We start from the raw sequence: 15246 nt of genomic DNA, 5'->3' as shown, positions 1-15246 counted from the left end.
GCAGTAAAAACCTACATAACAACCATGAAACTGATACAGCCATATGACTTAATGTGTATTACAGCGAAGTCATGCAAGGGACACACAAGATTCAAATACTTTAATTTGTTTTAATTAGACTTTGTACAGTTTAAAGAACAGAAACCTATTCACATATTAAGACACAAACTGATCCAGAGCAGATCTCATAACACAGTCTGATCTGTAAGACAAGAGACGGCATACTTCCTCAGTACGCTTGATAGAGGAAGCTATTTGAGTGTAAACAATAAATCCTTTTGTAGGCTTTGTAACCAAACTGTGACTTTCATTTGTCACCATTTGTGTGCCACGGTTGTCTTTTTGCATGACATTTGGCAGGACGAAAGAGTAAAGACAGAAGCTGGTGGTAGAAACAAATGGAAACAATCCAGGCATGCAGAAACAGGGCGAGTTCATCAGCATCACTCCTCCTCTTCCTCCACCTCAAGCTGCAGACGAGAGGCGAGCCGCCGGGCGAGCTCCAGGTCGCCTCGCACACCCCCCTCTGCCTTCAGTTGACCTATGACCCCGAGGTCAGCCACGGCTGTCTGAACCAGCTGCAGACGGCTTTCTCTGAGGGAACGCCTTAGCTTGGCCCGCCGATTCTGAAACCAGATCTGAGAGAGAGAGGAAAGTTAACGTGGCAGTAGTCTATATCCGCGACGTTCCACTTCCGGGATTGTTCAGGCGCTGCCGGTAATTCCGCAAGTAGTTCCGCCGGATGTCACTCGTTCCGGCTGAACGTCCGTTACCTTCCGCTTTCTTAGTGTTGGAATTCTAAACTCTGGTGGATTTCTGAGGACTAGGGTTAACTGCTCCTCAGATCTCTGCAGGGTAAATCCAGACAGCTAGCTAGACTACCTGTCCAGTTTTTCAGTAGTTTTCACAAAAATTCCCCGCTTCTCCACTGACAAGCTACAAATATTGATAGTGCGAGTCGAGATACAAACAGGGACAACCCTCCGTTCACTCATGAATCCCACGGTTTTACTGGTTTCGGAGCACTGTATTCTGCACCCTTTTACACCCGTTAGATGGAGGCGGGATCAGGAGGGATGTAATAATAAAATGCTCAAAGGTAAAAAGCAAATTAATTTGCTTATTTAAAATATTGAATGATAAAATGAAGTGGGACTACAAACACAAAAACACTAAACATATGTCCAGGGTGGTACGGTATGTTTTTATATATTTCAAGGCTGGAAATGTTCATTTAACACACATTATTTCCTCCAAAATGCTACAAAAAAGTATAAGAGGTGAAACGCAGTAACAGCAGCAGAAGCAGCGGAGCTATCTTCATTTCAGAATACAATTTCAGGGTTAAATTCTCAGTGTGTGTGTGTGTGTGTGTGTGTGTGTGTGTGTGTGTGTGTGTGTGTGTGTGTGTGTGTGCGCTGTATGAACCTGTATTCTGTCCTCGTCCAGGTCCAGCCTCCCTGCCAGCTGCTCCCTCAGCTGGATCCCTGGATAAGGGTTCACCTGAAACACTGTCTCCAGCACGTTCACCTGCACACACACACGCACACACCCACACACGCACACACACACACACACACACACACAGAAAGAGAGAGAGATTAACAGGCATGTCCTTATTGTTTTTGTTTTATCATAACTGTTTGAATGAAAGACAATCCTTTCTTAGCCTAAATTTATCTGAATGATTAACTGCCAGACTGATTGATTGATTGATTGATTGATTGATTGATTGATTGATTGATTGATTGATTGATTGATTGATTGATTGACTGATTACCTGGCTGTTGGTGAAGGCAGTGCGTGGTCTGCGTCCGATATACCAGTTTGATGTCGGCCTGGGAGAGTTTGGCTGCTGAGGGTGATGATGACGATGATGTTGTTGCTGTTGCTGTTGCTGTTGCTGTTGCTGCTGCTGTTGTTGCTGTTGCTGTTGCTGTTGTTGCTGCTGTTGCTGTTGCTGCTGTTGCTGATAACAACGTTGTTGTTTAGAGCACATAGTGTTTCCTCTGTTCTCCTTCTCCGCTCCGATCTCTGGATTCATGGGCAAAAATAAAAGAACAGACCACACATTATTCACCTCTCATAAGTAAAGTATGACAAATAATCAATGACCATTAAAAGAAAGAAGGATCCTTTCCAGTCCTATCAAATCAGACTTTTATAACGGATGTTACACATAATAACATATAATTAAAAGTAAACTGCATTTTATTGGGTTAATATTAGCCTTGAGTGTATACATTACAGTGATCAGTTTAATATTTATTCAAAAAAAAACAAATGTAATTGTTACCTATTGTGTGCTTTATCCCTTAAGTGCGTGAAACACAGATTTAGTTCCTTTAGTGTTTAGTTTACAGTTACAGAACAATCGATAGAGACACCAGAGAAACGGAATGAGCAAGAGTTTGTTTAGATGGTTCCTTTTTTCATCTGTCCTCCCAGAACAGCTTCTCGTAATAACTATTTGTTTTTCAAGAAGCTGCAAAAGATCCAAATTTCCAACAGCCACAGGTTGGATGATAGGATGGCTGGAATTGGTTTCTGCTTGTCCTTAACCAAAATCTTAATAGGAACATGTCAAGCAGGATCTTTAAGACAACAGACAGCATAATTCCTCAGTACGCTTGATAAAGAAAAGTATTTTCTTGATAAAGAAAAGTATTTTCTTTATCAACATTTTATTCATCAACATTTGGCAAAGGAAGCTATTGGAAAACTGAAAATGATTTTAAGTGAATGTACTAAATATAGCAGCTATGTTAGGGACATTAGGGAAAATATCAATACAATACTGAGCTCAGAAGTCTTATAATTACACAAATGAGTTAAAGATTCAATTTCTGCATTTATAGAAATTGACGGCTTTCCAAAAAGCAACTTTCACTCTGAAAAGATTTAGAGCCTCTTTTTTTTTTTTTACATTTAGTCAAGTTGGGTTTTACATCACAAATGTAACCTTCATGTGCAGTTACAGTACTGGACGGGATATTGTGTTGCTCTGTCATATACCTTTAAATCAAACTAAATTATATAATATAATATTTTCTTTGTCAACTGCTTCACACTTATTTAGATGAGACAGAAAACATTATTTTATTTTTTTTTATTTAACCTTTATTTAACCAGGTAGGCCGTTCAGAACAGGTTCTCATTTGCAACGGTGACCTGGCCAAGAGAAGCGTAAGCGTACAAGACAACATTCAGTTTCACATTCAATATAGTATAAAAAAAAAAAAATACAGAATACAATAGGCTACAAAGGTACAGATTAAGTAGGCAATTCAAAGACGGTGTAAAGTGAGGTGCAAGTAAGTCGATGGATATGCGAAAGTGGTGTGGTGATAACATTATATACATGAATAGACGATCTATAACATTGCTGAGGTGTAGTAAAGAGGCTGAATACAGTTAGTGCAAATTTAATTGGCCACTTGAAAATTGTAAATGCATGAAAAGGAAAATCTATCTAATCTAATTTCTAAAATTCTAAATATTTCTTGTACCACTGTAAGATGCATAATAATGTATATCAGACTGACAGCTGGTGCTTCATCAATAAGAAACTAACTTGTACAGAAAAGGGGTTCCAAGTCAAAAACCTTTGCTCCTCACCTGCCCAGGGTCGGTGGAGTTTCAGGCAGTTTCCAGGTCTGCCCAGCTCCAAACCAAGAATCCGCTCAATGGAGAACGCCGGCCTGCTTTCTGCCCTCACGGGAGCTAGAGTGGACGCCATAATGATTGATCCGCCTAATTGATGAATAAACGGCCCTGAGAGCAGAAAGAAAGCCCCCGGTGTGCTGACACAACTACTGACAACAACCAAAAAATAGCTCCATGAAACGATTCTCTTTCAATGAAGACGATGATACTGTCTACACTGTGGACCTCTGTGGTCTGCTATCAGCTGAGGAGCGGAGTGAGTGTGAGGTACATGTGAAGCAGCAGGAAGACAAACTGCTGACTGCTGGTTTGAATGGGAGTCGAGGATTTACACTGGCCACCAATTAGAATTAAGAAGCGGTTTTCCATGTGAATGAGATTCCCCGAGGTTCCATACAGCAGCTAATCTCTGCTCTGAGTGTGTGTGTGTGTGTGTGTGTGTGTGTGTGTGTGTGTGTGTGTGTGTGTGTGTGTGTGTGTGTGTGTGTGTGTGTGTGTGTGTGTGTGTGTGTGTTACTGAGAGACAGCTTACATGTAAATGTATAGTTTACTTAGTTTAACAACTCTGCAAAAAGAGAGTATTTGGCAAACTATGCAGGAGACAAAAAGCATCTTGTTGTGTGTGTGTGTGTGTGTGTGTGTGTGTGTGTGTGTGTGTGTGTGTGTGTGTGTGTGTGTGTGTGTGTGTGTGTGTGTGCGCGTGTGTTTTCCCTCATGTGATACACTGTAGGAGTGTATGTGTGAGATTAGGATGAGGAGCCTTTTTAAAAACTGTCACCAGTGTCACACAAACACAAAAGCATAATTCTATCCTTTTCTTCGGAATTACCAAAGTAGAAAATCAGTTTAGTTTTCACACTAAAAATCCACCCTTCTGTTACAGGTATGTGATGGCTTTAATCAAATAATAATAATAACAATAATAATAATGATGATGATAATGGTTGGCAATAATGATGATCCGGTGAGATCCACTAATACCATTAGCCTAATCTGTGTGTGTTGTGATGCAGATGAAGCTCGTAGCGTGTGAATGCAGGTTGAAGCAGCGGGGAGGAAAAGCTTTTCAGAGCCAGATTAGCTCCTAATGAAGGCCGGAAGCAGCTTTAAACTAACTGCACACTTGTTTATTTATCTCCCAATGAAAGGCAAGATGGTATGTAGGGATGTGATGACTACAAGCAGAAGGGGAGGCCATCTTTACTCAGCTTCACTGCGATGGTGTGTGGAATACAGTTGACCCTTGTGTCGTCCTCCCGGGCCAAAACAAAAAAGAATCCACACTTTTTCGGACCTTTTCGTCCCTTTTTTCGACACTTTTTGTGCTTTTTTTTCAATGTTTTTGGCGCTTTTTGTTTTATTTGCCGTTTTACACTTCTTTTCACTACCGTGTATGAACGCCACTAACGCCAACTTATTACTAGTTTTGCACTTCTTTTTTGGAATTCATGGTCAATAAACCTCATTTTATAGGAAATTATACCTAATCCTTGAGTTAAAAAAGCAGAAATTATGAACTATTTAGACTAATATTAAAGGAAGGATCATCACAGACTGGTCAACATTCAGTTGGGATACTGTTTCAAAACGTTTCTATTTCTTTTTCAAATGCTAAAAAACGTAACAAACCACCCCAAATTCAATGAAATTAGAGATCTGATCTATTGTTGTACTTGCGAAGCGCGTTGTGTGGAATCATCCCTGTTATTTTTGGTTCATTTAAAATTAGGAAGTTAAAAAGAAACCCATATTTCTGACATAGACATTTAGGAAATGGGTCAAATTTGACCCGAAGACAACACAAGGGTTAAATGCACTGTGTTAAAACTTAATACCTGGTCACTTTCTTTCTGAGACTGAGATGATTAGATGGCCATCAATCTCATGTCTGTGTGTTCAGAGCAAAGCTGGAGCAACAAGGTGATTACTTTAGCTTAGCGTAAAGAGTGGAAGCAGAGGGAAACAGCCCCACCACCCAACACCACTAATTAACATGTCGTGTCTGCTTGAGCCATACATCAACAGAAAAGCCTTCTGCTAACTGCAGCCGTGAGCCTTTGGCTCAGTTAGCAGAAGGCTAGTCTGAATCAACAGAAGTACGTTTCCGGGATAAAGCCTGATATCTGGCGCGTGTGTGTTGCTGTTCTCAAAATCCCGGGAAACATTCGGGAAACAACAACAACCTTCAAGCTAGAGCGAAAATGGCAAGTTTTGAAGAAAATATGGACGGTGCAACAAGACAGGCCTGCTTGGTTCTTTTGTGAAATGATTGTAAAGATTTACAGAGCCTACGTTTAAGGTATTTCCTCTCTAACTGGGACGTTTTGGGACTGATTGGTGGGACTAATGACGGTTAACCATGTATCCACCTCAGGTTACTGTATTGTGTGAACAGATAACTTCATTTAAAGGTCCCATGACATGGTGCTTTTTGGATGCTTTTCTATAGACCTCAGTGGTCCCCTAATACTGTATCTGAAGTCTCTTTTATATAGACCTTAGTGGTCCCCTAATACTGTATCTGAAGTCTCTTTTATATAGACCTTAGTGGTCCCCTAATACTGTATCTGAAGTCTCTTTTATAGAGACCTTAGTGGTCCCCTAATACTGTATCTGAAGTCTCTTTTATATAGACCTTAGTGGTCCCCTAATACTGTATCTGAAGTCTCTTTTATAGAGACCTTAGTGGTCCCCTAATACTGTATCTGAAGTCTCTTTTATATAGACCTTAGTGGTCCCCTAATACTGTATCTGAAGTCTCTTTTATATAGACCTTAGTGGTCTCCCTAATACTGTATCTGAAGTCTCTTTTATATAGACCTTAGTGGTCCCTAATTTTTTTTCTTTTTTTTTTTTTTTTTTTTTTTTTTTTTTTTTTTTTTTTTTTTTTTTTTTTTTTTTTTTTTTATTTTTTTTTTTTTCTTTTTTTTTTTTTTCTTTTTTTTTTTTTTTTTTTTTTTTCTTTTTTCTTTTTTTTTTCTTTTTTTTTTTTTTTTTTTTTTTTTTTTCTTTTTCTATTATTTTTTTTTTTTTTTTTTTTTATTTTTTTTTTTTGTTTCTTTTTTTATTTTATGTTTTTTTTTTTTTATTTAGTTTTTTTGTTTTATTTTTTTTTTTGTGTTTTTTTTTTTTTTTTTTTTTTTTTCTTTTTTTTTTTTGTGTATTTTTTTTTTTTTTTTAGTTAGTTTTTTTTTTTTTTTTTTTTTGTATTTTTTTTTTTTCACGAAATTCAGCCACTAGAGCCAGTCCCACAATGAGCTTTCCTTAGTATGTGCCATTTCTGTGTCTGTAGCTATTGAGGAGGAGAGAGGGGGGGGGCAAGGTGGAGGGTGGGGTGTGGCCTTGACCAACTGTCACTTTTGCTTGTTTGAAAGCCATGATGTCTCTCTCTCATGGGTGGGCCAAATTCTCTGGGCGGGCAAAGCAGAGAAAGGGGAGGTAACCTTGCTCCTTATGACCTCATAAGGAGAAGATTCCAGATCGGCCCATCTGAGCTTTCATTTTCTCAAAGGCAGAGCAGGACACCCAGGGCTCGGTTTACACCCATCGCCATTTCTAGCCACTGGGGGACCATAGGCAGGCTGGGGGAATTCATATTAATGTTAAAAAACCTCATAAAGTGACATTTTCATGCCATGGGACCTTTAATATTCTATGTGGCGTTTGCTTTTGCGGGGCGCAAATGTTCCACCAAAACAAGTTCCTTCCCGAGATCATTTTGCAGAGACGATTGTGATTGGTTCTCTCCTATCCTATCCAGGAATGTATGCGGGGTGTAGCCAGAGCTGCGGAGGTAGGTCTGGCAATGCGAGACTAGCAGAAGGCTAAACTATTAGCAACATTTTCTCGCTATCTCCAAAATGCTTTGCTGATATTGACGTTTTTTTTTTTCATTCAACATGAATCAGTTTTGTCATCTCAAAGAGTGTGCATATGCCTGTGCTCTGGCTTTTCTTTTGCCTTTTCCAGGAAACTGTCTATCCCAGCTTTAAAAGCCTGGTAACAACTACTCTCTACGTAACAACCAGTTTGCGTGGTGCAACTAATAATACACTCATTTTGTGATTTTGTTAATCTCCACTTAGTTATAAGGGCTACATTTTAAAAGGGAAGGCTGTTAAGCGTCAAACTTTATGGATAACATTCAAAAACTGAGAAATTGTTGTGGGAATTATTTTTCTCCTTTATAGTTTTGTAAAAAAAAAATACAGGCAGGAAACAGAATGATCGGATAATTTCCGACATTCAGATTCATCCTGAAGGTCAACAAACAACCTCATGAAAAAGTTTGTTCATTCGCCACTTTATTAAATATTTACATGACAAAGCGCAGAAGCGGTTTTAACGCCTCAGACAGAAATGATCACGACACAGGCAGCATTTAAAAAAGGTGTTTTGTGTGTATACCGTCGTCTGATGCTAGAAACAAAACATAATGCCAAAGTTTCCTTTAAGATAATTTATTTTGTACAGTAAAACAGAGGTTCAGAGGTTGCATTGCATCCACTGAGCGGCTGTGTGGGGAGGGGAGGATGGATTTACACACACACCCAGGATGTTACAAACTTTGACGGCAACCATTTCTCAGCGCTTGTGTGATTATTGAGTATCTTACAAAGACGGGGCAGTCAATCAACTTATCGGTCAATTGTGACAAAGTGTCTGATACGAGGTGTCAAGACCTGAACTGCTGACAGCAATGACTCGATGCAGATCAAACAAACTAACTTTGTGGAGGGTGCGTTCAAGAACGCCACAACTCTGACACAAACTTGCACATTATTCCAGATATAAGAAATGTCACATAATCTGTTCTACCACGCCAACAACTAAAAACAAGCATTCTTCTGTGGAAATAAACATGGTATATATATATACTCTTATTTCTCTTCCCGCTGTTAAAAAGGCATGTGTGTTTGTCAGCTGTTCTTTGTCCGTATGATCGTTGTGAGGGGAGCGTTGTGGGGTCGTTGAATGCAGCCCTCTCTGGTAGGTTTTAGGCCCAGGCAGAGTGTTGCTTTCCTTTTACTTGGGAGGCCTGTAGGCGATCTTTCTGCTCTTCAGCACTGACCACCTGTGTCTCTTCATGTAATAGAGCAGAGGGATGATGATGCCGGAGCCCAACAGCAACTGGAATTAGAAGAATTAGAAAAAGATTAATCCCAATACAAGCTCCATGCTTCCACTTGCTCCACTGTGTCTTTATGCCGAGGCTACATTCTTCAAATTCCTTCGTCGACACAGAAAACGTAAAATAAAAAAAGGGGGTTTTATAGGTGTGTCTGGTAGCCTAGTTGTTAACAAACACACAATAAAACCAGACAGACAGGACCAGCTGGAAGCAAATGTTCTTGTCAGATTCGTTATCTTATTTATTTATTTTGTAATAACGATAAAGACTGTATGTTATTCAGGCAAAGTTCTTGTATTGCTGCTTGTGTTACAATAACATTTGAAACTGTGGCCTCCACACAGAGCTTCTCAAAGCATTGGGAAAAAAAACTTTCAGTATTGGAACCAGAACAAAGGTAACATACTGGAGATAGTATCAGTAGCAGATGCTCTGTGTGTGTGTGTTCTTGTTTAACTATATTCGTGGGTTCCAAAAACCGGGAGTCCAGTATACTTGTGGGGTCCCGACAGCTTTGTGGGGCCAAAATGCTGGACCCCACAAGTTTAAAGGGCTGTTTGAGTGTTAAGACTTGGTTTTAGGATTAGGTTATGGTTAGGGTGAGGGTGAGAGTAAGGGTTAAGGTTAGGCATTTAGTTGTGATGGTTAAAGTTAGGGTAAGGGGCTAGGGAATGCATTATGTCAATGACGGGTCCCCACATTGACATAAAGATGTGTGTGTTGTACCTTCAGTCCCATGCGTTTGCGTTGGTCGTGCTCTGGCTCGGCGGCCCACCTCAAGAACGTACAAACGTCTTTAGCGACCTGGCTCATGGTGGCGGGGGTTCCTATGGCAACAGACACACAACAACCATCAGCCCAAACACTTTTATTCCAGCAAACTGTAACGCACTCTCAGAGACACGGGTTGGTGTGGGGGAAAATGGTTAAATCTTCTATCGCAGTATTTTTTTTAATTTTTTCTAATCCAGTGTATTGAATACCTGTAAAATGCCTGGAAAACCGTTTGCTTTGTACAGTACATTACCAAAACGTGTTTGTGTCTCTGGACAAACTGAAAACGTAATCTACATACAACAAGAAATACATGTGATGGGCGACCAGCAGCTGTTGGAGCATGTTCTCCCTTTCTGCACGGCTCACTGTTTATTTGTGGGACCAGTTAAATCAAAACAGCCTGACAGCAGATTAATGGTGCGTTCTTTTTGTCCACCGAAGTCGATCTACGAGTCGTTTTCCGGAGTTACGAACCTGAAGTTGCAAAAAGAACGCCACCGAGGTCGTATATACGACTCGTCAAGTCGTCTGAACTCAGAGGACCCCGAGCTCACTTTCAAAGATGGCTACGTCGTGCATCACACGTAGTAAACGTTGTGGTTATCTACAATTTTAAGCACTTTTGTCTTTGTTGTAACCAAATGAAGAAGTCGTACACATAGCGCTGTATACTGCTACCTAGGCATGTCGCTACAGTCTTATTAGGAGTTAAATACCGCCTGATTACTTATTTTGTAGCTTGTGCAGCTGAAATTGGCTAGAGACGCTCGGTTACTATATTACAACAATGGCTTTAAGCCGAGTCTTGAGCAGAAAGCAGAGCAGTAGCCTAACGTTAACCAAAACGTAATGTTCATGTATCAAACTGTGAAATATATTTGTGTAATATGTCAATAAAAATGGGTGAATAGAATCCTAAATGTTACTAAAAATGTTACAAAAATCCATCTTTTCTCCAACTCGTAGTATTGTGTGACAAAAAGAACGCAACAACCCGCGGTTATTCGTTTTTCAACACGGATGTGACGTCACGCTCGAGCTACTAGTCGCGATTACAAGACAAAAAGAACGCACCATAAGCACATGCACGCGCTGCATCTTTACTTACCGTCCTCAAACTCCAATATCTCGTTGTAGATGGGCGGGGCCATGCCGATGGCCTGGCCAGGGAAGTATGGGTTGTAGTAGAGCTCCTCTCTCACCGTCACCCCCGCCGGAGGATCGCAGTATCCCGTCAGCAGGCTGAACACGTAGTCCTCTCCTCCATGTCTGAGGGGAGAAGGGGGAGACAACAAGCCAACACAGAGGATATGTGGATTTAAGGCGATTTTCTGGCGCTCTCTCTTAACTGTGGAGGTTTCCTGTCTTTCGGGAGTTACCTGGCATTGACAATGTAGCTGAGATCGGGAGGCAGCGCTCCGTTGTTGGCGACCCGGGCTGCCTCGGGGTTGGAGTAGGGCTTCGGGAAGTAGTCCGACAGCTTTCCTGGCCGGGTGAACATCTCTCCGCTCTCATCAGGACCATCCACCACCTCAATCTGAACACAACACACAAGACGCAGCTTTAAAAGCACGGCCTAGGATGTAACAGCAGATACAGCCGGGCGTCACCACCTACTGGCAGAATGAAGTGGTGCATTCTAAAAAAATAAATACTCAAAAACAGTGACACTGTTTAGTTGTTTTTTTTGTTAAAATGCGTATACTGTAAAATACTATGACCGTGTTGTGTGATCAATTTGAAACTCCCTCTCATTCTTACACACAGACTCACCTCCTCAGCGATGGCCTTAACCTCTGCCTCTGTGTGCGACACTCCCACCAGGTTTCTGAAGGCCAGGTACTCCATACTGTGGCAGGCTGAACACACTTGCTTATACACCTGGTAACCACGGCGAATACTGCAGGGGCGGACCGAGCGAGAGACAAAGAAATCACAGAGACACTTAGTGTGAAACATTGCTGTCTTCCTCATACAAAGTGTAAGACGTGAGGGACGTTTTTTCAAGTGATTAATTAGCACGTCAATATATTTTGATATATTTATTTTAAAACTGTTGTTTTTGTAATACTTTCACACGGAATTCATACAAATATTACATGCCGATAGTAGTGTAAATTATTTTTGGAAGGCGGATTTTTCAGAGATTTTGCACCTCAAATAACCGCATCTTCGTTGCAGCCCTAATAGGTATCCAACTTTATTACTTCTTTCAACCTTGACAAAGGCAGTGTTTACCAGACTCTTACCGTTCTCACCTTTCTCAACATTGCCAAAAAAAAAAAAAGACAAAATCTGCATCGCTACCATTTGATGTGAAATATTCGCAGGTCGAGTATTTCACATTGTTATGCTGTTTCTTTGTCACATGCGCAAAAACCATGAAGGTGCCAAAACACAACAGACTTTAAATTAAAATCCTAACAAAACAGTATAGAAAGGAGTGATTGCATTTGATAACTGCAAACCCTGGCGAGTGTGTGTGTGTGTGTGTGTGTGTGTGTGTGTGTGTGTGTGTGTGTGTGTGTGTGAATCCGTCTATCACACCTAGCGTGGTCCAGAGAGGATAGGGGTCCAGCGTGGCTCCAGGGGTAATTAGGGGGGTGGAGCTCCAGGTCGGAGGCTTTAACGGACTGGTGCAGCATCAGGGCGAGCCCCGCCCCACCGGCTGTGACCACACCTAGCGTCGTCAGGGCAACTTTCTTACTTCGGGGCAGGCTGGCGAACGACATTTTAGCCTATGGAGGAACAAGAGCACAAGATACCAGTTAGTCAGTGATTATTCGAGACATCTAATTACTTCATATTCCGTAATAAGACTGACATTACAGCTAAAACTTCGAATCCATTTGTTGTTCAGCACAAAATTAAGCTGTGAATCTTTTTTTAAGATTAGTTTTTTGGGCATTGTAGGCCTTTATTTCTATAGGACAGCTTAGACTTGAAAGGAGAGAGAGGGGGAATGACATGCAGCAAAGGGCCAGGTCGGAGTCGAACCCGTGGCCGCTGCGTCAAGGAGTAAACCTCTTTATATGGGCGCCTGCTCTACCAGGTGAGCTAACCAGGCACCCACAGCTTTGAATAATTTTAAAGTTTCTTCAAATGTGAGTATATGCAGTCTTTTTTTCTGTTTTGGACTGTTGGTTGGACAAATCATCTGAAAACACTGACACTGATGCTCATCTTATTGCAATTTTCTGAAATTTCAAAGAACAAACTTATAACTGACAGATCAGAATCCCTCATCTTGTAGACTTGTAGTTTAAAATCTGGGTTGGTTGTGGCCAGGTTGGCCAAGTGGGTAGAGCAGGCGCACACGTACTGAGAGGTTAATGCCTCGACGCAGAGGCCCAGGGTTTCAATCCGACCTGTGACGATTTCCTGCATGTTTTTTTTTTTTTTTTTTTTTTTTTTTTTTTTTTTTTTCTCTCTTTCTCTCTCTTTTTTTTTTTTTTTCTCTCTCTCTCACCTAGCTGTCCTGTCAAAAATTAAAGGCGGAAAAGCCCCAAAAAATAATCTTTAAAAAAATGAAAACATAAGTATGGCGAAACATATGCTTATAAAATGTTTAGCAGGTAGGGATGCAACTAACAATTTTCATAACTGAATAGTCTGCTGATTAGTTTTTTTTTTTTTTTTTTATATCCCAATTTCTGAAAGCCCAGTGTGACATCTTCACCTTGCATGCTTTGTCCAACCAAAAGATTTTTTAGGATCGTTCTATCACACAAGACAAAGAAAAGCAGCAAACCCTCGCAATTTGAGAGGCTGGAACAAGGTCGAAAATTAAATAACAGATTAATAGATTATTTAAATTGCTGTTTATTAATTTTCTGTCCATCGACTAATCGTTTTAGCTCTAGTAAGTAAGAACAAAGATTTTAAAAGTAAATGCTCAGGACAGCAAAGAATGATTCTTCTTGAACTAAATGTTCAGATCCAGACACAGTTTTACTGTATGGATACTATTTGCAAAGTGCAGATCAACATAATGCCTTTGCTTCTACTGTGTTCGCTGGTCGTCCTTATCACACTGCCCTTCACTAGAGCTTCTGTAACCAGGCAGCACCCCAGGAAACACACACACCAACACCCATCTCATATACTCAGAAAGGGCAACTATTTATTACAAATTACATTTTTTATTTCACTTCCAGGATCAATAAAGTATATGTTAATCTTAATTGAAAAGTCTTATATGTTGTCTATATGTAGTAACCTAGTGGTTAACACATATATAAACACATCATTACTGCGTCTCCACCTCTAATAAATTAGAATAATTTAAACAACAATAACAAGCTTAGAATAGCAGGAATCTACATACAATCCACATATCTGACCATTGCACATCGTATATATCCTGAACTTTTGCCTACCGCTCAACATTTTAGCACGTCCTGCACAATATCATACAGCCTTATTTTTCCTTTTTCTTGCAGTCCTTCACCGGAAGTCCTTTCAGTCCTTGAAATGCTAACTTGTTAGCTAGCCGATTAGCTCAACTACAATGGCTACAGTTTCTGACCGAATATGAACGCAACTTAACGTGACCTAAGTAGAGACTGAAACGATTACAAGACAGTATCATCACATACTCTGGTGTGAACATTCGTATATCTGCACAGTTAGCGAAGGCAGACGTTTTATTTTAGTGATCCTGCCCATTTGCCGGGTGGTTGACACGACTTCATGAGTTAGCTAAGCTAACCGGCTAGCTTGGTTCGTCCAGCGACGGCTACAAGGTTTTCTATATCTGTGGCGTTTGTCGTCGCAGTTATTGACGCCATGTCGACCTCTACATGTCAAGAGTGACACAATATCCATGGAGCCACTGTCACAGCCGTTGCCGACATCCTAAAATGGGAAGGAACACGAGTGACCTTGTCTCAACCCGCTGACAGCAATCAGGCTAGCATTAGCTCGGCGCCAGGACACTCAATGTTAACCCAATTCTAATAAACTGTTGTTCTAAACATACTGTCCTGGCTCATACATACAACACTCATCTATCGACCTACCACGGGGGTCTTGATAGTTTTTGGTGTATTGAGGAGGGCTCTCCCACTCCCCGATAGCACCACGACTCGTAGCGCCGCCATCTTCTCTGCGGTTTTCTCTGAGTGAGCTAAAAAGAAAGAGAGCAGACGCCAGACACAGGAGCGTTCCGGTTGGAACCTTCAAAACAAAAGCGGCCTGCGAGAAGTGCGCCGTATTTACATAAGTCACTGTCAGAATAAAACCACTGAGACCCATTCCAATCCCATCGAAAACTATAGTGTACAAAATGAACATATAAATATGGTCCCTGTACGTATTCATTTTTTTGGTTTTCTTTTAAATCGAAAAAAAACAGGAAAAGTAAAATAACAGGCCAGTTTAGTTTTTTGCTAATTCTTTTTTTTTAATTGTTATTCCGTTTAGAAGTAACTTTTAGACTGAAGGCCGACACGTGACCATTATCAAAGAATTTTAATAAGGTAAGACGTTTCACTCTACTATACTTCCTTCTTCTGAACTGGTTGCAGTTTACCGGAGTTCCACTTGGGGCGCTCACAGGCGAGTGCAGAATGAATGGATGGAAGCAATTAAAGCTGTTAAAGGTCCCATGGTATGAAATTTAGGTTTTTTAACATTAATATGCATTCCCCCAGCCTGCCTATGGTCCCCCA

At 40.7% G+C, this 15246-nt stretch overlaps 2 protein-coding genes across 2 annotated transcripts; both read right to left on the bottom strand.

Annotated features, from left to right (window-relative positions):
- Positions 1–413: 413 nt before the first annotated feature.
- On the bottom strand, positions 414–3997 carry hesx1 (HESX homeobox 1). The gene is made up of 5 exons (XM_039799137.1): positions 3619–3997; positions 1992–2034; positions 1781–1895; positions 1429–1530; positions 414–638 (listed from the first exon to the last, which is right to left on the bottom strand). The coding sequence occupies exons 1-5, from the start codon at positions 3737–3739 to the stop codon at positions 444–446; spliced, it is 576 nt and encodes a 191-aa protein (XP_039655071.1). The 5' UTR covers positions 3740–3997; the 3' UTR covers positions 414–443.
- Positions 3998–8665: 4668 nt separating this feature from the next.
- Positions 8666–14732, bottom strand: LOC120558110 (cytochrome c1, heme protein, mitochondrial). Its single transcript, XM_039798981.1, has 7 exons — positions 14596–14732; positions 12122–12312; positions 11348–11474; positions 10954–11111; positions 10683–10843; positions 9524–9624; positions 8666–8796 (listed from the first exon to the last, which is right to left on the bottom strand). The coding sequence occupies exons 1-7, from the start codon at positions 14674–14676 to the stop codon at positions 8692–8694; spliced, it is 924 nt and encodes a 307-aa protein (XP_039654915.1). The 5' UTR covers positions 14677–14732; the 3' UTR covers positions 8666–8691.
- Between the last annotated feature and the right edge of the window lie 514 nt (positions 14733–15246).

The sequence above is a fragment of the Perca fluviatilis genome, chromosome 4 (genome assembly GCF_010015445.1).
Source record: "Perca fluviatilis chromosome 4, GENO_Pfluv_1.0, whole genome shotgun sequence".
Classification (NCBI taxonomy): Eukaryota; Metazoa; Chordata; class Actinopteri; order Perciformes; family Percidae; genus Perca; species Perca fluviatilis.
This window is presented reverse-complemented; position numbering and strand designations above follow the sequence as displayed.

What these genes read in the sequence shown, in the direction of transcription:
- hesx1 (XM_039799137.1), bottom strand. Translation starts at nt 3,739, where the DNA reads ATGGCGTCCACTCTAGCTCCCGTGAGGGCAGAAAGCAGGCCGGCGTTC. An exon ending in ACTCCACCGACCCTGGGCAG is followed by an intron (nt 2,035 to 3,618) that starts GTGAGGAGCAAA and finishes CCATGAATCCAG; the next exon opens with AGATCGGAGCGGAGAAGGAG. An exon ending in TGGACGAGGACAGAATACAG is followed by an intron (nt 639 to 1,428) that starts GTTCATACAGCG and finishes TCTCTCTCTCAG; the next exon opens with ATCTGGTTTCAGAATCGGCG.
- LOC120558110 (XM_039798981.1), bottom strand. Translation starts at nt 14,676, where the DNA reads ATGGCGGCGCTACGAGTCGTGGTGCTATCGGGGAGTGGGAGAGCCCTC. An exon ending in TCCTCTCTGGACCACGCTAG is followed by an intron (nt 11,475 to 12,121) that starts GTGTGATAGACG and finishes CCGCCCCTGCAG; the next exon opens with TATTCGCCGTGGTTACCAGG. An exon ending in GCAAACGCATGGGACTGAAG is followed by an intron (nt 8,797 to 9,523) that starts GTACAACACACA and finishes TTCTAATTCCAG; the next exon opens with TTGCTGTTGGGCTCCGGCAT.